Here is a 25578-nt window from a genome sequence, read left to right as displayed (position 1 = left end):
ACTATAAACATGTAAAATTTAAATTTGACTTTTGCATTTTGGGGTATAGACAAACCACCGACTTTTACAAGAAATAAAACGAAGCAATGGACTAGGGATGAAGTATTGGTAGAACTCACGAGCTACTATCATAAACTATATAGAAAGGCGATATATATTCAGACCTAGAAACAATAACAACCGGAAGGAAAAGAGACTCAATATTAATGAAATCTTGCTAACTGTACTAATATGATCTTGTATCAGGTCATTCAATTCAACCAATAGAAACAAAGTCACGCTGATCACCAATGGAATAAAACCGGAGTCCAGATTCTGTAGTTTGCTTTGAGGCAATCAGGAAATTATCCGTTGCCACATCGCCTTTGACAATGCCAACCGCAGTCGTAGACGAAATGTCAGACATAAAAACCTGCAGAACACAGCCAACAAACTCTGGAAAAAGCTTCAACATAATAGTAACATTCTGATGATATTGTAGATTTAAATGAATAGAACTGGCCGATACTTGATGAAAATCCATATTAAAAGAAAACTAATCAATACAGTTTATTGTATGATTTTCACTATAAAGGGTTTTACAAAAACCGCGACACGTGTTTCGCTGTACAATAGCTTCCTCAAGTTTATGCTTGAGGAAGTTTATGCATGAGGAAGCTATTGTATAGCGAAACACGTGTCGCGGTTTTTGTAAAACCCTTTATAGTGAAAATCATACAATTAACTGTATTGATTAGTTTTTTTTATATATGTGTTTCGCTATACAATAGCTTCCTCAAGTTTATGCTTGAGGAAGCTATTGTACAGCTTGGGGAAGCTATTGTATAGCGAAACACGTGTCGTCGCGGTTTCTGTAAAACCCTTTATAGTGAAAATTATACAATAAACTGTATTCATTAGTTTTTTTCTATATTTTATGCTTATAATTTATGCTTGAGGAAGCTATTGTATAGCTTGAGGAAGCTATTGTATAGCGAAACACGTGTCGTCGCGGTTTCTGTAAAACCCTTCATAGTGAAAATCATACAATAAGCTGTATTGATTAGTTTTTTTATCGTAGAATTACACTTTATATTATGGAGATTAACTCAACTTTTTGATATAAAATTAATTGTATTGCTTCTATAGAAGGTATATTCATTGTGTACTTTCCTATAATAATAATAGCATTATGCACATTCATTTAATTTATTGTCAATAATCTAATGTACCTTGTCTATGGTTAAAAATTAATATTTCCTGAAATGAAAGAGCACATCTATTACCACCAATAAATTCTTTATTTTTCAGAAGGTTTGTTTTGAGAGATATTGAACGATTCGAAACAAGTGTTTTCAATGATGGATGTAAGAAATATGAAAAGAGTATCTACTTGAATTATTTTTCAATAACGTTATATCCCAACTGAGTACTTTATTGCCATGTTATGGCAAAAAAGAAATGCATGTGTCTAAAGCTTCTTCAGACCGTCTAACAAATCTTTTGTATTACATTGTTACTTCAAGAGGTAATTAAAACTTTCAAAAAACTTCGGTTTAGGTTGCTTTTTCGTCACAAGAAATAAACAAATCTCAGTATTGAAGTATGCTGTAAGAAAATGTAATTAACTTCTTTGGGCGAGAACTGTAACACCTTCTATATAATCACGGAGAAATAGTTTGAATTCTTTTAATTAAACAATTCCATTAAGTCATTACTTCATTAGTTTCATCGGTACACGCCAATTAATATTCTGTCATACTTTTTAAACAAATCAAGTTCTGTTAATAACAACCGTAGAAAAATAACAAATTGCAAATTCTCTAGATATGATATAATGCAAGGTGTGAAAAAGTTCAGCAATGTCTAGCAATTATATGACTATCTAACAAGGTACTAATTACGTGTTTGAACATACCGTAGGAGTCAGTCATTCCATTGTTTTCCGATTGACTGTGAATGATTGATCAGATTCACACTTTCATAATTACCGATACGGCAAAATCTAAATCTGTCATCTACATAATGAATGTCTTTCATGGGATATTGTTTTAATAAAACTCAATAGTTGTTACGACCGTTTGTTTCATGAGTATGAGTGTTTTTGAAATAACTTTCTACATTCGAAATTACAAAATGTCTCAATTGAACTATCAACATGAGATGAAAATTAAAAATGCACCACGAAATATTGTCAACCACCTTCAAACAATAGATTACTCCATATTCTGAACAAATTATATTTTGGAAGAGTGAAAATCCTCTTGGTTTCACTTTTTCTGGCAATTCCCTTGAAAATTGTTTAATGTTGTTAAGCGTCTGTTTAAAATTATTTTATCTTTGAGATGATTCTTTCAGATGGGCCTCATTTTAGGTGTAAAAGAGCTGTATGTCAACTTCGTGATCTACTCTGATGATTTGTTTATGAAAGTGATGTTGCTTTCGATTCATTTCAAAATTATAGGAGATACTACAGATTTCTTGTGCTTGATTACTTTGACAGAGACATTACGATCAGATTTCGAATGCTCAAAGTTTGGCAGATAAATGTTAACTGATATTTCAAATGTTTTACATTCCTAAAAATTGTTAATATGGTACGATTGTGGGATCAAAGCATAATCAACCAATTTTACTACATAGGTCAGGTTAGGTTCAAAATGAGTGGACTGTCTATTCGACCCTGCACCGGGTTTTTTGTGGCTGATTTTACTACATAACCTAATATCAATAAGTGGATTTTTTGAATTCTACAAGTTTTTTTGATCTATGGAGAATGAATTAGACGTTTTCATGCTTTCAACTCATCCAGTAGGAGTTTCTCAATGGAGTTTCTCAATGCAAGTATTGCAATGTGCATTACGCAACTCACGATCGGAACATAATAATCTGGATCAAATGAATTTATTATAACCATCAATTCAACATATTTCATTATTATTTCGACTTTTCAAACCTGTTTTTAAGATACATAACCACCATTGCCCCACAACAAAGAACTAGTAGAAAGCATTATCTTAAATACACACGAAACTGTGTTTATCAGCTTTTATTTTTATGTCCGTCGAATGATTTCTAAATTGTTGTTATATCAGTTTTATCACGTTCACCAAAATTTCGTAACACCTAAACATACACCTCCTTCCTATTTTACTATCGCCCTTTCTACCTGAGAAATTTATGTCCAAATATGCCATTTGCCTTGTCAGATATTTTATCTAACTTATAGATTTATGTTCAAAAGTTCAGGCTACTTCAATATGAAGGTAGGGAAGGTATGTATTTTATGAACACAACACTATCAATTTCTCTTTTGAGTATTCTTTGTAAATCTACCAAATTTCAGTTCGAGTTATTATGAAAAAAATCAAATTGGAAATGTGACAATATTGAGCGTCAACTACTAACTTAGTAGTAAGTCCACTATTTTTGATAACTATGCTTTCACTTTTTAAAACACTTCCAAAAGACAAATCGTGAAATTATAAAAAAAAAAAAAAAAAAAATTAGTTGGCGCTCCGGGGCGACTTCATTGATTCCAGTGGCTTATTTGCTTATTCAGCTGCAGGAAAACTCGGAAAAACCTGCAGCACCACATCATCTGAAGATCTTAATCTGCCTGTCCTCTCTGTCATGTAGGGTGAATATTATTAATATTATAGTGTCAGAAAGAATGAGATGAGGTCATATATTCAAATTGTCAAATTTTCTTTCATAACTATGGCAATCTTTCGTTTCGCTACAGAACTTTGACAGCGATTATATTCAGTTGAAAAATCAACTGAGAGAAAAATTCTGAAACAAAAATGTGAAGAAATAGAATTGGTACATTAGACCAGAGTAGTTGCCGAGTAGAAATGTAATCTCTTACTCAATACATTGTTCATGTTCAGGAAGTATATTTCTCAGCACATACTCGAAAAATTCATCCCATTGTATATCATAGATGTAACTTCAATATTATTTGTTATCCTCATAAAATATACAATGCCTTTCGAACTAGCATACAGAGGGAGTCGATTTGAAACTTTTCATTGTGGATCATATTGAAGTTTAGGTTGAAAAGGAACTAACATATAGCAAGTCCTGAGATTAAGTCGATAACTATCCATGAAGGTCGTATTTATTACTGTTCCGAGAGCGTGAAAATGGAGTTTCAAAGGGTACTCTTTTCGGTAGTTACGGAAAACCAACTGCGGAAAACCAGTTCATCAGCAGACGAACTATTTCAAAATATTAAATGTTGTATACAAAGAAGGAATCAACAAACTGCCGAAAATCAGGTTACTCCAAATACATGGAGAAGAAACGCGGAATCCTCAAGAATGGACGACAGATTGCTCACTTCCGAGAGAAGGCATAGGTCACCAAACTCTGAGATGAGGCACAGATCACCTAGATTGGAAAGCTAATGAAGCCCACAAATAGCAAGATAGCAAGGAGTTTACATTCAGAAGTCGATATAAAAATAAATGTGCAACAACTGTGAGATCGCAGTCCGAAGGACTGGGAAAAAGTCGAAGGAATGAGGAACATCCTGAAGAATGATGAAGATCTGAAGTTAATACGGAGCGGGCTCAATGACTTATATCAACATCTAGTAGCCAATGGATCACTGATCTGTAGTGAAATCCCTATGCTCATATGGCCTATTGTTTCGTAAATGTAAGATCCCAAGTAAAGAGCACCAGATATACTATTCCAATAGCTCAGTGGCAGGGCAGAATGACACGTTGGTAATAAAAATGGCATGGGTTCAAATTACTAGCGCCTGAAACAAGTAACGGTTAGATACACAAGCCACTGACTCGAGCAGAAGAATTACGTGAAACGAAGTGTACTGGAGAAGGGTACAATGGCATTAATTTGAGAACAAGCTGTTGTAGAGGAGGTTGAGTTTGTTTCCATGAATGGTTTTTTCGATAGGAAGGATTCATCATGGTCTTTGATCTGAAATGATTTGATGATGAATTGATTCATCCAGCAAAATTCAGGACAGGAAAGTTCACAAGAAAGTTTGGATGTTCGATTGAGTTTTCCAGTTTTTCAATATTTTCTCACCGTCGATGTATTCGAATAGGGACAGATTCAATTTACATGACATGAGTATTAGCAAGCGATAGTAATCAAGCGAAATTATTATACAGTGACTCTTGAAATCACTATGTAATGATTTAAGAGCAAATTATTCACATATAACATAAATATGAAAGAGATGTTTTGCAATGCAGTTTTTATTCAATTTATATCTGCATACCATAAATCCTTTCCTTCATTGTAAGGAAATATTGAAGTGAAAGTGTTTGAATTTCATTCTCACTTCAATTATATGTTTTGATAATCGTTCGTAAACTTCTTAACATTATGACTTCATATGGGACCCAGCTAGGGTTTCGAATAGGATCGTTAATAATAACATGTTCCTTTACATCAGTATCTGAAACAATGAAACCTACAATGATAATCGTTAAAATGGGTACACGAAAATAAAAATTCCAACACGCGAGATAACCGTAGTCAGAAATGAGAAATTCGGTCAAATAAACGGTGAAACGAGCAATGACTGGTTTTTCCCGCGATATTCCATAAAAAATATCAGTATGTTATCAGATAAGCAGTGTTCTCTACGAATTATTGATCGCCTGTAATCGTATTTTATCATTATTTTCCATAAATCAACGGCGGCGTCAAAATAAAAAAGTTGTTATCTACAGACAGGCACCATGCAAAATATCTCTGTTCGTTTATGAAAAATCAATAATCTCAATTGTTATCAGTGGAATTTTTTCATTTTGGAAACCCCTAACTTCAAGGTGAGTCAGATTGTAATTCGCTGGAAGTGATAAAACATCAACCTCTCATTCAATATGCCAACTAAAACACTAGCTTCGCAGTGCTGTTTGAAGGCAAGTTAGCTATGGCTTTGATAGAGAATTTTATATTATACACATTGATGTTGTTAATTCAAATTGGCATAATACTGATAGTTTCTGACATGGTGCACCTGCTAAAAATGTTGTTCCACTGCAGGGGCTGTTAGGACACACGCCCCGGCGAAATTATATTTCCCAAATGCCATGTGGCGGATAGTTTCTTATATCCAGCTCACATGCAATATTTATCAGATTTTTTTTATGTTATCAATGTGGAATATGATACCGATAAGCGGTTTTTTATGTAGAGGGGTTGAAAACAGATTTAATGCCGAGATATTTTTTACGACCCACAACTAATATTGTGAAAACATTTATAGGGGAAATTTTTATAATATAGTAAGAAACTCAAATATAGTTTAGGTTATTATAGATATAAGAAATCAAAAGTTATGAAGTGATAACTTCTTATGGGAGGGTAAACCGCTTGGTAACGTAACGCATAACGGTGCCAGTATGTCTGGCTTCCCTTTATCCTCACTCTAACACACAAAGCCAGCCGTATCTCGGACAAACTATTGTCTCTCCTCTCTTCTCACGACTGTGTGTTCAGTGTTCAATCGACTTATACAGGGGGAGCACCGAAAACGAAACAGATCGAATATCTTCAAAACACATGCTTTCTGAAAAAAAATTAAAAACACGTCGATTTGTAATCCAAGGGGAACATCTTTCTATCATAACCTTAACGGTCATACCTCTCCCCCCACCCCTCGATAACTGTCACCCAAACAATTTGAATAGGGAAAGTAGTAAGTGTGACACATCATTGAAAAGGTAATTTCATAAGGAATTCGGCCATGTCAATTTTCGCTACCTAATTTTCTATTTTGGCGCTCTATTGCGGCGGGAAAAAACTGTTCCGTATTCCAAATTATGATACTTCATGTGCAAGCTAGTTTGACATAAATTCGATGACAATGCATTATGGAATATTCCAAAGGAGAAAAACAAAATGGCGGCTCCATAATGGCGGACAAGATTTGCAATTATGGTCCGATTTGATTGAAAATTGATAAGTGGTGGTTTTCAGGGTCGAAAATTCCCAACTAGCAATTTTATATTTTATAATAGTTGTGAAAACGTTTCGGAGAAGCAAATTATAAAACTGTACTTCTCCCAGAAATGTTTTCAATGTTTTTATAAAACAGCTTTAAATAGGAAATTGGCACCGTGTTATAAAACATTATAGTCTTTATCAATATTTTATAAGGCCTTTCACAAACACTACAAAACACTTTTATAAACATTTCGGCAGTTACTATAAAATTTTTCTAACACTATACGTGAATAAAAGTAAGCTTTTTAAAATATAATGCAGCCTAAAAAGATAAGAATAAAATAAAAAAGTATTCAAAATATTTCCTCAAATGCGCAAGAAGTAATTTTGTATTGAACACTAGGAAAATATAATAGATATGTCACCAACTAAAAACCAACAAACAGAAAGGTTGGGGACATTTTATTAATTTCACTTTTGTACTTATAAAACTGTTAAAGACATTGTTTTTGCTTCAAAGATTAATATTTTAACTACGAATGAAATTTTATTGACAAATATATAGCATATTATTAGTAAAATTTAAGCGCGCTACTCTTTTATTGAAATTTTTGGAAAAAATTATTAATTATACAAAAATTCACTCTGTCGATGCATTAATTTTCTTGTCGCAAATTAATTATGTTTGTTCTAAATAATATAATTTCATCTGTAAATATTACTATGTGCAATATTTCATATTTTCAACTCATCTAATATCAGTATTCTGAATTGCTATCATTTTAAAATGGCATCGTTCTGTAATACCATTTGATATCAATAGCAAGAGTTTTAACGTATTTTAGCTTATACGTTACCTCTATAAAACTGTTAAGAAACACTCAGTTCTAGGAGTGATGGTATTGCGAGCCGGACTACTTTCAAAGATATAGATTTCTATAAAAATAGGATTTCTCAAGTATTGTTTGAATAAATATTATCTGTCGAGATTTTTTGGCTAAGAAGCTTCTTCCATCGATTACAAAGGCTGAATTTCGAAGTAGTTTTGAGCTAGTGATTTTAGTGTATATAAACACGGTGCTCCACTTGAATCGACGGATTTTAATCATCAATAAACTTTTCCTGTTTTCAGCAAAAACAAAATTGAAGTACTAGGTTGCGTAGGTCTTCGTCTTAAACGAACCACTTTTCTTAATATTTTTCCAATGACCAATATAACACGACGTTATTAGGTATATAGTTAATAGGACGCTAGTCACATAAAACTGACAAATTATACTTCATTACACGACCGCTAAAATCAATGTCAGCTGCATTTAATTCTTGACGACAGAAAATATATATTAGCGGAAGCAATTTTATTTTATAACAGTTATTTTATTGTTATGGAATTGTAGTAAATATGAAATAGTTGGGAAATTATTATTAAAGTGACAATATGGTAATGAAAACAAAACTATTTTTAAAGCATTCCAATAAAATAATTTCATTGAAGCTACAGGAAGCAGTTATAAAATAATCTTGAGATAGTTTTATAAGGAGCATAAAAATCTTACAAGAAAGTGCTATAAAACTGCTACAAAACAATTTACTTTCATAGGAGAATATGTTTTATAAGTTAATTGTAAAAATGTATTGCTTACAACTGTATTATGTTCACGGCTCGTATAATATAATCAATTAGCATTTTGGAGGTAATTATAAAATAACAACAAAATAAAACTGTTGCAGCACCATGAAATTATAAAACAATTTTGCTGGTTGGGTTATGATTTGTTTGTCAATGCAAAAAAAATATGGTGGCTCCAAGATGGTGGACGAAATTTATAAGTGTGGTCTGATTAGAATCAAAATTAGTAAGTGGGGATTTTCAGGGTCGGAAATTATGTTTTTTGTCGATGCAACGAGCGAAATTTCTAATGATGGCACGATTCGACCCGGCACCGAAAAAGAATTCTTTGAAACACGTGTGTTGTGACAATAATACAAAAACACGTCGATTTTAAATCCAAGGGGGGAACCTTCATGTTTTAACTCCAACTGTCATACCATTCTCAACACCTCTTGGTCACTCATACAATTTGAATAGGGAAAGTACTAAGTGTGACACAGCATTGAAAAGGTAATTCCAGAAGGAATTTCGAGTGAAAATTTTGGCGTCATATTGCACAAAAAAACAATTGTTTCGTATTCCAACTTATGGTATTGTATTTGAAAGGTAATTTGAACAAAAATTGAAAAAATTAACATTGCATGAACATGAAAATTGGAAAATTGTGCATAAATTTAACTAAGATCAATCCAAACTACATTAATTCTCAGTAGAAGCTCCAAGTGTTCTCTATTCACTGCCATACTTGAGTATAAGTTCGTCTCAAAACGTTGTCTGACGTTTTGGAGCATGTCTGGGGTTATTTGACAACATTCGTCGACGTAACTCTTCTAATGAACTCCTTATGAAATTACCTTTTCAATGATGTGCCACACTTACTACTTTCTCTATTCAAATTGTTTCAGTGATAGTGACCGAGGTGTGGGAGAAGAGGTATGACAGTTGAGGTTATGATAGAAAAATGTCTCCCTTGGATTACAAATCGACGTGTTTTTACATTATTTTCAGAAAGCATGTGTTTTGAAGATATTCGATCTGTTTCGTTTTCGGCGCCCCACCCTGTAGGTATACTGTTGACTACGAGCATACAACGTAAAACTCTCACAGCTTTTGAAAGTGATTATGAAAAATTTGATGAAACAAGCAGAAGATGGTCCTCTGAACATTACAGAAAGGACCCTTTATTCGATATTCGCACTTTGGAAACGGATTCAGCTTGTTTTCAGTTCAGTGCCCTATTACTTCTGAATTAGTTATAGAATCAGGTTCACCCTTTGAATATTCTCCAACAAGGCTACAGCAGCTACAATACATTTACATTTCAATGAAATCTACTGAAAGGGGAACTTCCCCTAAGGAATTGTGTGTTATATATTCTCCCGAAATCATATAAAATAGGTTGAGGTTATTATACAGATTAGAAATCAAAACTTATAATGGGACGAAATTTGATAAAATTTTATCAGAAATGAACAAGTTATTAACGTCAGCGTGGAAACTATTTTGAAGTATTTCTTTCTGATACTGTACCACAACATAAAAACAGTATGTCACACTCAACCTGACTTATTGGAAGACCTGAGAGGACGAATTATTAATAAAAATGTTGCAAAATGATACTGTAATTACTTCAAAATGTACATTTTTTATTCATTTCTTGCAGAAGTATTGTCAAAATTTTCAAGCTCTGTGGTGAACGTTTTTTTCGAAAGTAATGCCATAAGAGACCTTAACATTTTCCCGATAAATTTCCATATTTTAACGATAAGATTGTTTTGTAGCCATGTCATATCATGACATCAACAATCATGAAAAAACCACGATCCTGTTGGACGAGAAGTTTCATCGCAACCTCGATTGGTATTGCTCAAAAATAAACAAAGTTGAGGAGAATTTTTAGGTCGAATGGTATTCGTAAAGATTATTTCCTGATGTATTCTCAGCTGAATGCTAAGAAACAAAATATCAATTCTCAAATCAAAACAATTTTATAACCTGGTTAATCAATAAGGTAACAAGCTCATTTATACTCAGAAAACAGTTTTGAGAATTTTTTTCTCTTCATGGATAGAGAAAAAATCTTGTTTTTCAAAAACGATTCACTATTAAAACAATCTTTTTTTGGAATTTATATTTTTGAGCTCTTTCTCATTCACAGAACGGGGTCGTTATGGAACAAACACCTTAAGAACTTTTTACAAACGTATAAATTCAATAATTCAATCTATAATGAATCGCCACTTTTGCAGAAAGTGCATATCTCCAGAAAAATATTCACTAGGAAAATTCAATCAATGTATAATCAAATATTTAAAAAAAACTAGTACCCAAGTATTCTTTCTCAAAGAAGTGTCTGTTATTCAAGTAACAAAATATACTGGCGAATCACAGGAATTGTAATTGGTGTAATATCAATAAACTGAGTAACAGAAGAGAAAGTATCCATTTCGCAGTATTTATGAGTAACAACAAACCCAAAAGTTTCTTTGTCTTTTTCTAATAGCAGTCTCATCGGTCTAATTATAGTATATGATTATTCGTGAAAGAGTTATCGTGGGATCAACTGTTGAACCGCCTAAACGAAATGACCTGACCTTGTTTTTATTCACGCTGATTACTCATTCTCATTTGACAAGTTCTAACACGTTCCGTCGGCTATATTTCACCTGCAAAACTACAACAATTTGTTTATTATGATAAATCACCCGTCAAATGAATACATAAAACCTTGAGAGTGAGTTCTAACCATATTAATCTATGAGAATTACTTAAATAAAGGCACTCAAATGAAAGTGACTATAAAACACATTGCCAAGAGTGTCTTGAGACAAAGACGAGTTGGTATCATCACCCCTATTTGATGGTCAGAATATTCTCCCCAAATTAGGGCCAACGGCCAACAGGTGTTGCTCAAATGTCGACGAAACAGGCAGACAGGTATAATTTGTTCCTCTATGAAAGACAGGTTAGAGCTTGTTTTAGAAACGAAATTGCCGGAAGGTTCACATATTTCACATAGTTTTATTGCATATACATGAAAAACGGTTTGATGACTCATGAGGTAGAATCATGCTAATGGTTTTCAAGAATGACGTGAAAATATTCAGTGTGGTACTTTAGAAAACAACTGTCATTGAAGAATTTGGTAGAATAAGATGTTTTCTATGAAATTAATAATGAATCGAATATCTAGTAATTTCATGTACTGGAAATAAACTATAGGTACAGATGAGAACTTTCGTAGTGAGAACTATATTACTTGATACTTTGCTTCACATCGATAAATTAAAATTCCACTTAAATCTCAAAATATTAAGTATTACTAAGTTACTTTAGCGCCCCTTTTTAGAACATGATCAATTTCTATTGCGTGAAAGGCCCAAATATCTTCTAGAAAGATTCAAAATAGTAATTTTGTATGGGTACGTCCACGAATTGATTTACCTCTCTTATAGAATGGTTTCAAAATCATTCTTAAAGACAGTTATGATGTAATAACATTTTCATTCAATCATAATTGGATAAGGTTAAACTTATTAAATCCACTATTACTTTTTTAGCGTTCCGATCTTCAGCTGAATCTGTTTTCAATTTTAACCAACTATTATTTGATAAATCTGTTCTTCAGAAAGTTTTTAAGTAAAGAAATTTCATTCAATCATTATTGGCGTTTTTTTTACCCTTGTTAAAAACTCTCAACAAATTTCATTATCATAACTAGTTCGGTATCACGTGAAAAGTGGAACCAAAGACCAAAAGATATTTTTGAAGATACCGAAATATAAAAAACTCGAATAACTAATGAATTGTTTGATATATATGTTTAATTTTTGTGATTACAAAATAATACTTAGATGAGAAGAAATTGACTTTAATTATTCACTAGAGAGCACCCACTTAACAATGCGTGAAATTAATACTATTATTGGCTAGATTCAACTGGATAACCACACAGACACAAACTGGAAGAAAAAGACTGCTCGAAATAGCTATTTTTATATAAACTTTGAATTACGAATGAGAAAATACTTTCGAAACAAATACTTTCATATGAACACTGAGGTATAGGAAAACATTTTCCTCTTTTCTATTTGTCTTCCATACATTCGTAATGGAATCAAATCAGATATCATTCACAGGATTTCTACACACTATAATTAATGAAAGAAGTAAAATTTCACTTCTATTGAACGAAGACAAAAATAGTTTGAATCAACTTTTGTAGCGGATCACACCGATTGATATAAGCAGTTATTGGTGTCGGTTAAAATATTTTGCGAGGACTGAACTTTTCAGATGAAATCAAATGTTCAATTTCTTCAACGATCTGTTTTCATATTTGTTTTATATCACCATCTGACTCAATACCAGTAAAAGATTTCCACTGAAGAAAGCAGTAACACGTGTTCCTAGCAGCAACAACACGTCTAAGAAAACTGTTGTATAGTGAAACACGTGTTGTGCTGTTGTAAGTTAGTCAGTGAAAATTTTTCCATTGAGAATTATTTGAACACGTTGTGGATTTTCATCGAGTATTGACCTATTCCATCACATAAATTGAATAAATTTAACTTTACTGCAAAAGTGGCAACACTTTTCTCTGTTCTGGAAAGATCATTTGTTTGCATGAATGATTATATTACTATTTTGTGAAAAACAGCTATTGTTAAAATATTCATATATTAGCCCATTAATATTACATTCATTGAGTCAGATTAGATAAGTTTAAGTTAGATTACTAATGAAATTTTAATATGTAGGTATTCACTGGTATAATAGGTAATGGTAATAATTAGTATCTTATTATACAGCTTATAACAACCTGTTTTTTTATAAATAATCAATAGGTATACAATACCAACCAAATTTCAGAAACAGTATTTCAAACTTTATATTATTCATCTCTTAATCACTTTCTAAAGAAGAAATATAAAAATATTTAATTTTCTACTAAAACCTCAAAACATAATGCTGGATTTTTCAAAATATCTTTCCGTCTTTATCCGCTGTATATACTACTAGTTTGCATGAGAGTTTGCTTAATATAAAATTATTCACATGTAGATTTTCAATAATTATTAGGTGTTTCAGCTAATGACGTAAGTAAATAAATTAGGTTGAAAAAAATCTGCACTTATTGTTACGTTTACAAACAAAACTGACCAACTGACTGCTAACATCTGTCGAAGAAAGAGGTATATTCCCAGAAGAAACAACAAAAAGAACACCTTGAAAACTGAGGTGTTGAAGGATATTTTTGTGGTAAAGGAAAAAAAATTGTCATTGTGTTCCATTTCATAACAGAATAAGACACGTATGCAGCAATAAAATAAGTTATGAAATAAGTGTACTCAGAAGTATACCAAAATGACGATTCAATCTGATTGATAATCCAGCAGGTAGGTACTTGACAGGGATGTTTATGTGGATTATTGTTGGACTATTTGCAAACAAAGACGCAGGTGTGTATTCAGTACGTATTGTTACAGTTGATTTGTATACGTAATTCTGAATTTTGACTGACTTTTGCAAGTGAAAATATTACAAAACTGAAAATTTCTAACAAATCTCAATTTTTCTTCAGAACAAACGACATCTGATGAGTAGAGATAATGACTATTCCCAGAATTTGACGATTTTGACTTCCTTCATTGTACGTTTTGAAAATACGCCACCAAATTTGAGGAAAATAAAAACTATAAGTGTTAATAAAAAAATGAATTGTTGAAAACATTTAGTTAGGAAAACTATTACCTAAGGTCGAAAATTCATAGAATCATTTATGCCGCTAGAACTAAATTCTTCTCTTACTTGTGATGAACTGTTTGGAACCTTTGGTGTAGTAATGAATATTACCAAACCATTATTTTAACACCTCGACACGTGTTTCGATCACCAAGTGATCATCTTCAAGGGGAAGAGTAAACTAGGTGCAGGAACAACTTACACAAAAAATAATATTATATTTAGGTACTACTCATTTTGAAATACTGATAAACTTGCTGTGTTTACAAACTCAAAGTTATAACTTCTATCGTTAATAGTAATGTTATTTTGATATTCATGTCGATCAAGTCATATTACTAAGTATTTTAGTATGTTTATTTGGAACATGAGAAAACGCGTTTTGGTGTTTTTTGCAATTCTGTCATCTGTTAGTATCCATTTTAAAAGATACAAAACCCAAACCAAAATGAACAAAACCAAGTTCAAGCACCGTTATAGCGATGATTAATGAAAATTACATATTACACTCTTTCACCTTTCTTCAGCATCTTCGAACCACAGCATCCCAAACAACCTACTTCCAGTACCTCTCATGATAATAATAAAAAACTGTTACCTACTGTTCCGATTAAATCCAGTTTAGCTCATTGAAAACACCACTAAACGTCTTCAACACTGTTATCACAATACGTCCTCACACTCACGATTTTCCGGAAAATTCACTCTGAACGACTTGCGTTCAGTCGTAATAATCTTTCGTTTTTGTCGGCATTTATCGTTTATCTACTATTCGATAGCATTTCTAAGAGTACACTGAGAGTAAACGAAACGAGGAGCGTTGCCTACGGAAATACGCGATGCGAGTCAAACTGTACATGGCGATGTTGCCATGTGTTGCGAAAAAACTGAGCTTTTAGGATATTTTTGGCGGTTGGTACAATTATCTGTAGTTAAAGCTCAAAAACAGCTACCTGTTAAAGAATTTCATGAAGTTGAAGGTGCTTGCTGAACTTTGACAATCGATAACGGCCATCTTGTTGGAGCTACATCTATCAAATTACTTGTCATTTATACAGTATGTTTGGCCAAATCACCATATACATGCATTATATACAACAACATGTGCAAATAATGAACTTTTTTAACAAAATGGGTGTACTGTTCTGGCAACCTACCGTGCATTCGCCCATTTTACAGTCGCCACAATCATCCTACCGAGAGGACTATTTGCAATGTGGTGGATTCGTTTCAGTCCACTCGTTCTATAAATGATCGACCAACACACCCATACGTTTACGAAAAGCAAGATCCGCTGTCTGTGAGAGTGTGCAGGAGAGACCGAGGCAGTCGAATTCGCGTCGTTCACAGGAACTGGTCCTCTCGTAGACCACAAATTGGCGAATTTCGCATCGTAACTTGGGCCTGCACCCGTACAAAATTCAACTGACCCAGGAACTGAAGGTGAACGACCCTACGACAACAACGTGTGTTTGCTGATTAGGTTTTGGAGCAGTTGGCAAATGATCCTAATTAAATGGGTACGTGAACAAGCAAAATTGTCGAATTTGGGACGGTGTCCATCTATATGAGATCCAAGAGCATCCAATGCACTATAGGTCGATCATTTATCCTGAATTGGATTATCTGGACACCAATGACATGTGGTTTCAATAGAACGGTGATGTGATGTGAACTGGCCACAGAGATCATGCGACTTAACCCCGTTAGACTTTTTCTTGTGGTGTTTTCTTGAGTCGCAGATGTATGCGAATAAGCCCGAAATCACAGTAGTTCCTGAAGCCAACATAATCCATGCAATCTGTCAAATTCAGCCAGACTTATGACTTATGTCATGAAAAATTTTACTTTTCGGAAGCGTTCAACCCAGTGAAGCCATGACGGACATTTGAAGGATGTTATATTTTACACATAATGACATCAATGAGTCTTTCAAACGAATAAAAAATCTCGATGATATCCAACAGATACTTTGTTTAATTTAAATTTGAAGATAGGAAGCGCCTAATGCGTATATCAAAGAAATAATTGCTAGAATTATTAGGAGAAACAATACGTAAAAGAACTTAAAAAAATTCAAAACTTTTTGGAGTATAAAACCACCCGTAGTCAAATCAAATGTCAAAGTGAAATTGCTCACGTTATTTATATCCAGACCGTAGAAAATACAAAATCCTGGTCTTTCATCAACCTCAAGAAACACAAGTCTAGACTTTCGGTCAATATGACTTGAAATAATGGCTTAGTATTTGACTTTTCAAAAATTTTCGTTGGAAAATTCAAAATTTTCTCTAACGTTTATATCAATTCAAACCCTTCTAGATGAGTGTTTGTTCAATTTTCTGAGCTCTTTTTGATAAACAAAATTATCAAATAATATAAATATTCCTTATCAAAAATACATTGAAGTTTTCCATTAGAATTTTTTTCCAGATTGTACATTGATTGACATTTTCAGAAAATTCAATGAAGAATTCAGAATATCAGTAACAATGTGACGATTCATTTCAGAGTTAGTAAAAAAGAGTCATCAACGAATTGATAATTTTAAAGAAGTCTTTAGAAGTTATTAGTCATGAACACGACTGCCAATAATGAATTCACTCATGAATCAATTAATCATTATAACCGTGAATTAGTCTGAAATGTGATTTGGAATGCTGACAACCTGGGGAAATTAATAGTCATAGATAGATTGATTGTCTTCGGATTCATCCGTGGAATTCTAGTTGCTATATCTTAGATATCGTGTCACTTATTTGATGTTGCTGGATTTAAATTTTGCATCTCTGATGATTAATAATAGGTCAGTGAGGAACAAAGAGTACATCAATAGAGGATTCCAGATTAAATGTATGGGTATCCTTTACGAGGGGACTATTCAGGAAAATTCCGAATGATTATTTCAGTCTGACAGACCTAGAAGTTTCAACAAAAGATCGATAGAAACTTGTACAAGTGACAAGATTATTGGAGAACGGAATGAAAAAGTAATGAGCCCTTAATTAATTCATGAAAATTTGGGAGAGATTGATATACTAAGTGGAAAATAATATCTTCAGTCGGGCTACAACTTTCCTTTTCCACTCTTTAATGACTGTACATAACGTGAGTATTCTACAAATGACTTTTTAAAAGCTTAATATATCGGTAAATTTCAATACTTTTTTCCATGTAACATTCATCACGTTGACCCTATATGCACACACGTGTGTCTCTACATACATACATAGAGTGCTGAAATTGTAACTTTCCTCCTTGTATTAGCGTAGGAGGATTATAAAGATATATGCAAGTACATCCATATTTTTTGTCTGTTGTCTGGCCTCACCTTGCTATTCTTGAGAATTTTTTTGTCAAACTCAGTGTTTTTCTCTGAACCAGAATCCATTCTCCGCATTTCACATATTTATTTTCGAATTGCAATACAATTTACGAAAAATTTCAGATTTGGTGAAGGATCAGTGAAAAGTGAGTTCAATGCTCAGTTAGACAAGCAGAGGCCATCAAAACTTATATCCGAAAACAGTTTTCTGACGAATTGAAGTATTATCTCTATGAATCGAGCATAACGATGATACATTCATATAAACATTCTTTTGTTTTGTAAAATATCAAAATTATTAATTTTCAGTATTTCAGGTTGTTTTGAGTATTTTCACATATTCCTCAACCTCACACTTTTGAAACCAACAAAATGGAAGACAAAATTAGTCAATAGAAACGAAAAAAAAAAAGAAGAGAAGAACACCGAGAAAGGTTGCTGAAACAATTAGAGAAGAGTGAATACATAGGTATTCGCAAAAACATGTACCCAGCATTTTCATTGCCCAAAGTTGAGTTTTTTATTATCACAACCCTATTTTGTTCAGGTGTACTCTTACTGAAAAATGTCCAGAAATATGTCTGTAATCATTCTGAGTCAATCCCAGCTTTGTTGTTACAGCGGTCTATTTTTCTTATCATGCTTTTTTTGGTACTTTAACAGCTAGTTTCATGAAATTTTCCTTTATGTGTGATTCCCAAGAGCTAATGTAGCGTCAATCTGTTGCTCTGGTTTTTGATGTACCCATTATTTCATCAAGGAAGTTTTTCCATTTCTTCTAGCAGTTGCTGGTTTCATCTTTAGCCACCAAACCAGAGAAACTTATGTTAAAGGTTTAACAATCGTTGAGTATAGCCGATATATTTTGTCTGTCATGCCTTTCGGTGCGTTCAACTGGTCAGCATCGATAGGTACTATCTATACTTTTCTTCATCCAGGTGATGGTTTTAGGTCAGATTAGGATATACTATCACTTCCAGACGTGTAAACATTCTCCTACAGATGTCTCTCTTCACTTTTTTCAGAAGTCCGAATTCTTTCTGCTCCAAGAGACCCACTCTCTTTCCTCTTGATTTTTTAAGGACAAACCACAAGCACTACAGGAAAATCCTGAAGGCACTCTCAGAGCGGTACCTGTGTAAAAGAGCGATTCACTTTGGATTTGAATGGCTGGAGATTAAATCCATTTGGAAAAACGTTCTCAGGAAGTTCATTCCACATAAACACAGTTCTCCAGATGAAAGAGTTCTTGAACAGTGAAGTTCGAAGTTTACTGAGTTGAAACTCCAAAAGATGAGTAGCTGCAGTCCGTCGCGTATTTCTGATATGTATCGTTCTTGGTGGAATCAAATGACCCAAAACACTTGAAAACCCCCGTGAGAGTATCTATAGATGAGAGACAAATCTCCACCCTTTCTTCGATGTTCCAGGCTATCAAGGTTGCACGTGATGTTCGCGTCTCCACTCGAGAGGATAGCTCTTTTCCGGATGGAATCCAGCAACTTCAATGTAGACCAGAGCTCCATACATGAGAACAATACTCCAAAGAAGGTTTGATCTGAGCTTTATAAAGCATCAAAATTTGTTGGGGCGTTTACAGTTTTCTGGTTCGAAACAGTGTTCCAAGCTTCTGAGAAGCAGCCTTTGCAATTCCAGCGACATGATAGTGCCAAGACATAGTGGTGTCCATTTTAACCCCCAACAAACTCATAGAAGCAGAAACCGGAATTGTCTGACCTGACATTATCATATCCGGTTCGGAGACCGTTATCTTTTTAGAGAAAATAGATGCCTAGGTTTTTGTGGCATTGAATTGAAGCTAATTATTTCTACTCCAATTCGAAATTACTTCTAGATCCTCATTAAGATATGCAACCTCTGCTGCCGGTGAAGATGTGCATCTGCAGCCTAATGTAGGAATCCATCAGGAATCCTAATGTAATGACGGGACAAGAGTGCTGTCATCAGCAAAGCAGTATATCGGATTCTTGTTTTTTTTAGACAGAAGGTTGGAGACAATATGGATCCCTAGGGAACACCAGCGTTGATTGTGAAAGTATTCGGGAGATACCCATCGACGGCCATTTGCAAGGAACGTTTTTTCAGGAAGCTGGAGAGCCATACACTATGGACCTTGTATAGTGATGATCATCTCGGTGGAAGATACTATAGTCGTTTTTAAGAGCTTCGTCTTGAGGTCTCCATCCCAGATATATCTTGTTATGATATTCTGATGTTCCAGGCCTGCTACAGACATCCTGTGACTACATTATTACGTTCTACCTGAACCAGCATCACTGAGTCGTCTGCGTAGCCCAGTACTTCATATACGATCCAGAAGTCGTAGTAATTCGCTCATTGCAAGGTCCGGAACATTGTGACCCTTGCCACTCGTAGCACTACAGTTTTACCCATAATGGTCAAGTCTACCGATCTTGCTTCCAAGTTTTAGTGTTTGGTCCTCTCAGTGAATGCTGTTATGGTCGATTTCGTTGAGATTATGTTCAGTCCTTCTTTATTCATGTAGTTATACTATTCACGGTCCACTGGCCCACGTTTAAGACTTGTCATAATATTGTAAACTTTCTAGTGAAAATCTCAACATTTAGTGTTACTTAAATATACTAAACGGTAGTTACAGGTATACGGTTGGTCATACTGACCTCACTCAGTATTGTATCGAACTTGGCAAGCAATTTCGTTAAATATTCGTCAATAAAGTCTTTCTAACACACACAGTGACCACGACCCGTGACCTTATTTTCACAATTTCTAAAACATGAACATTTTTTTGATCCTCACCGACTCAAAACATGTCAGTCCTGAAATATTTTTCGTAAAAATTTCCAACTTGCTCTACAGATTGGAACAGATTGATCCACGACTCGTTCCAGAGTCTGGATGCGAGCAAAATGATAAAAACTTGTGGATCTCGTGAACAAGAACCCAACATCTTCAGTACAAAGTACAAAGCAACCCACCCCGGTAGTTTTTCCACCATTCAGGAACACAATGAATATCAAAACGCCATGCACTTCCAACAGCTGTTTCGTGTGGTTCATTCCTCTCTTCAAGATTTGGCAACATCGCTTCGCTGAGGCGAACCTCGGCGTTTCAACTTTGCAGACTGATATTCAGACTGCGAGATTGAAATGTGGAGATTATCTCTTTGGGATGAACCCTTTTTCGCCGACGGTTGGATACGCTCGCCAGTTTTGTAGCTTTTTTATTACTTCAAACAAACTTTTATTGAGTCATTTCTTGGGAATGATGGCGAAAAAGATAACATGTGACATGGTTTTGAGGAAAAAACCGTTGAAGGGGACAAGTGTTACCGAAGCTGCTTAACATTCAAGTTGGTATTTATCAAGAGTATACATGAAGAACTGTTAACGAAATAATACTAAACTGGTTGAGCACTGTTTTGAAAAATTGGTTTACCTGTCAATCAGGCGTTGACCTTCCAGAATCGGAAAATTTTAAAAACTCGAGATTTGTGTGAGGGTTAACGGATTCTTACTTTTTAACATGTGATCCCTAGCATGGTTCAGTCGTCAAGCAGTGAACAGAGGACTCGACGTCTGAGCAATTTACATGACATACTCCACAATTTGTAACGGTCTAAATTTACTTGTAAATATTGTAGATATTGTTCGTTTATTTACTATGGAATCGACAGAATTGTCATTTATTGATGACGAACTTTTCGTCACAGCTAGGGACACATCTGGTTTGTCAGTGTGCCCGACCTACATTTTCAAAGAAGTTGTTACGTTTCAATTTAGCACTAGATCAAACTGCTCTTATGTGACCTTTCAAAACCACTACCTTACCTTTTAAGATCTTTATTCAGAGGATATTAACAATGTAATTCAGTTACAAGTTCATTTTATTCATTTAACATCATAGTAATGGGAATCTTCCGTTCCATAGAAAACCATACCTGAAATGTATAAGAATAAATGTATGCTCCCTGACTAACTGCTTTGACCAGTACTTACGCGTTCTCCTATTGCCAATCGACATTGGAGATCCGAAATTCCTCGCTAGGTTGAAATAGTTGTTATTGTTTGTTTCTCAGTTTTCTTCACCTATCATTTTTTTCAGCCGTTGTCTGCCTTATTCCCTATACCTTTCCGAGAATATTTCTTGCATAGATTGTTATTCATCACTTCCAGAAGGTTTACTGACATATTAGAGCCATATCGCCTGAAAAACAATATTAGTTACCTCTGGGTTTCTGAATACTGTTTGATATTTTCGGTAAATATTCTGCATAATACGAATGCTCTAATATTTGTACTGAAAGGGAAGGTTATGGCGACTTACCTTATATGTTTCTATTCCATCGCATGAATAAGGATTGGTAAATAGTTGAAAATAGGTTGGAACAATATATTTTGTAAATATTCGTAAACAAGGTTAAGAGACAGCTGTTGGTTGACATCTGCCGAACTTTCGTAGTGTCGTTCCGTCGACTTACACCGAACTAGTTCTACAGTTGTTCACGGGTGAGGGATTGATCGGTTACTCAAGTTGTCAAGGGTTGTTTTAGGGTTGCATTGCTTTGAGAAGGAGTTTTGATGGGTCATGGACTTGTTGATGATGTATCAAGTGGCTGTGGAGGAATTGTTAGATTTATGATGTTGTGCACAGCGCCCCCTTGGTGCTTGTAGTGTAGATTGGATGCACTGTGGCAACAACTGGTTAGCTGTCAGATGTGGCATTCTCTTGGTATTTGGAAGTTAGCCTTCGGTGAGCTTGGTTCGGAGTTCAAAGGGTATCATCAGACTGATTGTAGGATATATTTGGTTGTATTTGTGCCATCCTTCACGGGGATTATTTCTACAAGTCAGGATTGTATAGTGGAAGACTGATTGGTCATTTTGGTGTGGATATTTGCAGTCGGAAACTTAAGCTCTTTTGAGGATTTGTGGTGGATACCGAACTCGTGCCAGGTGGAAGGATTTCCGAAATTAGGTATGTCTGAATCACTGTCGCATCTCTCATGTGATCTTAGCTATGATATCACTTCTTCAATTCTACAACCTTCGTTTCTCGTCTCTAGATTCATAAGAAACAGAAGGCCCTCAGTCACTCCTCAAGTCCCAGTAGGACTTCCGTGCAGAGCACCGCACACGAAGAAACGTATAGAAAACCCCTTGGCCAGGGTAAGAATTTTACCATTAAATGTGTTTTTGATGAGTTTAGTAATTTCTGATTCCATCGTTATATCTCAAATGAATATTAGTATTGAAGAGAGGTTTCAACACTCATTCAATTTTCTTGATTTTTACGGATCATATGGTTATACAGGGCACCCAAAAATATACTCTTGTTATCTTGCTACTTTGCTTGATGAAAATATACCAGGGGTATTGATTAGTCAAATAGTCCTATTGAATGGGGGTTGAATCTCACCTTGTTTCATCTGATTCTGATTGAGAATTTTCTTCCGTAGGGTTTTTCTTCCTGCTGTTTCCTTTTTCTTTTCCTGTCTTTTTTTTTTTTTCCCTATTTTCTTTCTGGATCTTATTTGGTGATCCATTACTGGTCCAGCTTGTCGTGCCCTACAGGGTGATCTATCTTGGTGGTGCTACAGGGTGATCCATCTCCGCCGTACTACAGGGTGATCCATCTCAGCAGTACTACAGGGTGATCCACTTCCGCCATACTACAGGGTAGCCTAACACCATATACCGGGTGGCCCAAAAGGAGCACGCAAGTTATAATTGATTTATTTGAAAATTTGTGATATACTGAGATATTTGAATAATTGTTGCCCCTTATGTTTATTGATACCTGTTGATATAGTGTTTGTTTATCGTTTATTGATTAAGAGTTTGTTATTGATACCTGACTGACATAGATATTTGTGAAACGGAAATTGAGGTATATTCTTCCTTTCACGATTGCTGATTGACACCGATGCGCCTACGCCTGAGCTCACGCGACGCAAACGAGTTTGTCTTACCATCCGATACTAGTATTTACGATTTCACCTACTCAATTTTCGTGGTAGTTTTACTCGACGTATTGTAGTTTTTTTTGAGCGTCGTTACTACCGTAATTTATGGCTGATTGAATTCGTGGTTAGATACACCGCGCTCTTGTATGGACATTTGCACATCGCGTAGTAGTGTGAATATTGCATTGTTGTCTTAGAAGCGTTGTTGGTTAATCCATGTAAGTTAGGATTACTGAATAAATCATATTGGGGATTTTTATCTTTTATTTCCAATATTAATTGGTAAGTTATTGATATTGTGAGTTACTTAGGGTATCTGGAGGATTAAATTTACCTGGCGCCCATTAAGATCTATTTGAAATTTGCTAAGTTGTTTAACCCACTCCCGTCTCCACTGTTTAGCTTAGCCGCGGATACCCATCTGTCTTATTTGTTACCGACAGATGATTTAGTCCCCTCTTGTGGTTTGTGAGGTGACATTTTGGCGCCCAACGTGGGGCCCTTAAAAGAAGGTTTTTTTTTTTGCGTTTTGGCGTTAGTAGGTGACTTTTGGAAACTTTGGAAAAATATAAATATTTTTTTTTTTTTTTAATTGATACCACTCTAGTAGAATAGCGTTATGGCAAGAAGACTGGTAATAAATCGTCTTGATAAAGACGAACTGACCTATGAATTAGCATATCGGGGCGTAGCAACTGGCACTTGTGAGGAAATGAGACATCGTTTGGTTCAAGTAATGCAGATGGAAAGGTACGGCGAGAGTCTTCGATATCCTTCATATCCATTCACTTTCGAGGAAGATGAGGCTGCAATCAGAGGGAAACTAGATGATATCAGAAGGCTGATTGATGACATAACCGAGTCTGGAACGAGTAGCGGGGCAATGAAACTTCAGACCAAGCTAGCACATGTGTTGAATCGTATAGACAATATGGACCCAGATAAGGATAAGGACAAAGAAACCCGGAAATCCGAACTCCTGGGTTTGGCTCTGTCGTTGATGGACGAATTTTCACATAAAGTTGACAGCAGCAAGAGAAGTGATACGAAGCGTGTGCCGGTTGCACTAAATCAATTAGAAAGCAGATTGGGAGCGCAATCATTCCATGCTAACTTAGGAGCAGTTGCTCGATCGTCTCTGACGGAAGATCCAGTCTTTGACCCATGCTCAACCAGTAAAATGATTCCGCCTTATAAATGGAATCTGAAGAAGTTTTCTGGAGATGGTAAAGGAATGTCGGTGACAGCATTTTTCGAGGGAATAGAGGAGTTGAGACTAGCGCGACATGTCCCCAACGCTGTTTTGTTGGACTCAGGTGTGGACCTTTTTGCTGACAAGGCGTATCAATTTTATAAAGATTGTCGGAATCGAGTATCGACCTGGGAAGAACTAGTGGAAGAGTTTCGAGAAGAATATCTCTCTGCCAATCATTCTGACGCATTGTTCGAAGAATTGCAGAAAAGGACTCAACACCACTCAGAAACCATCGGAGTTTATCTTGCAGTGATGTCAAGCTACTTCAGCCGCCTAGGTTGCCCAATGACAGAGGAAGCTAAGCTGAACATAGTTATGAAGAATTTACATCCCTTTTACCAAGACAGATTACGTGAACCCTTACCCACAACCATTTCAGAACTTCGCTCGGTATGTCGAAGAATGGAAGCCAGAAGGGACATAATCAATAGCTACGTAGAACCATCAGCACGTCGTGGCAACGTGATAGAGAAGGATTTGGCTTTCGTAGAGGTCACCAAGGAATTGAATGCCTTAGAGATAGCAACGGCACGAATTCCGTCGAACAATCAGTCGAAGGAGATAGTATGTTTCCGATGCGATCAACCCGGACATCGTGCTATAGGATGTGCTCTACCGAAGCAACTGGAATGCTACAGATGTAAGAGAAAAGGGTATACCGTTCGTAATTGTCCAAACTGCTCCGTGTCGGGAAACGACAAGCGACGCCTTTGAATCGTCGAGGGGAAGGCGCTCGCAAATTGCACTCGGCGACTGCTATT

The 25578-nt window shown here is 35.1% G+C and overlaps 2 protein-coding genes and 1 long non-coding RNA gene across 10 annotated transcripts in view; 1 reads left to right on the top strand and 2 right to left on the bottom strand.

Moving 5' to 3' along the window:
• Positions 1-25578, bottom strand: part of rols (zinc-RING finger and ankyrin repeat domain-containing protein rolling pebbles) — a 439138-nt gene that overhangs the window by 182591 nt on the left and 230969 nt on the right. For 2 of the 8 annotated variants that reach the window (XM_074169500.1, XM_074169504.1), the window contains exon 1: positions 14868-15073. The exons of 3 other annotated variants lie outside the window; for them this stretch is intronic. Coding sequence is in view for 1 of the 5 variants with exons in the window: in XM_074169501.1 (XP_074025602.1) it covers positions 5237-5255 (19 nt within the window). In the remaining 4 variants the exon portion in view is untranslated. Of the gene's footprint in view, positions 1-5236; positions 5271-14867; positions 15074-25578 lie in introns of those variants that run through there. 3 more of the 8 variants (XM_074169498.1, XM_074169502.1, XM_074169501.1) reach the window with 2 other exon arrangements.
• Positions 21213-22064, bottom strand: LOC141479955 (uncharacterized). The gene is made up of 3 exons (XR_012464081.1): positions 21924-22064; positions 21596-21803; positions 21213-21537 (listed from the first exon to the last, which is right to left on the bottom strand). It is a non-coding gene; the product is annotated as an uncharacterized lncRNA (long non-coding RNA).
• On the top strand, positions 22007-25531 carry LOC141479954 (uncharacterized). The gene is made up of 2 exons (XM_074169495.1): positions 22007-22574; positions 22663-25531. The coding sequence occupies exon 2, from the start codon at positions 24182-24184 to the stop codon at positions 25529-25531; it is 1350 nt and encodes a 449-aa protein (XP_074025596.1). The 5' UTR covers positions 22007-22574; positions 22663-24181.

The sequence above is a fragment of the Leptinotarsa decemlineata genome, unplaced genomic scaffold (genome assembly GCF_025532065.1).
Source record: "Leptinotarsa decemlineata unplaced genomic scaffold, Ldec_3_MD MMD2_P_RNA_scaffold_5, whole genome shotgun sequence".
NCBI classification, from domain to species: domain Eukaryota; kingdom Metazoa; phylum Arthropoda; class Insecta; order Coleoptera; family Chrysomelidae; genus Leptinotarsa; species Leptinotarsa decemlineata.
The sequence above is the reverse complement of the archived record's forward strand: the minus strand, read 5'-3'. Positions and strand labels throughout refer to the sequence as shown.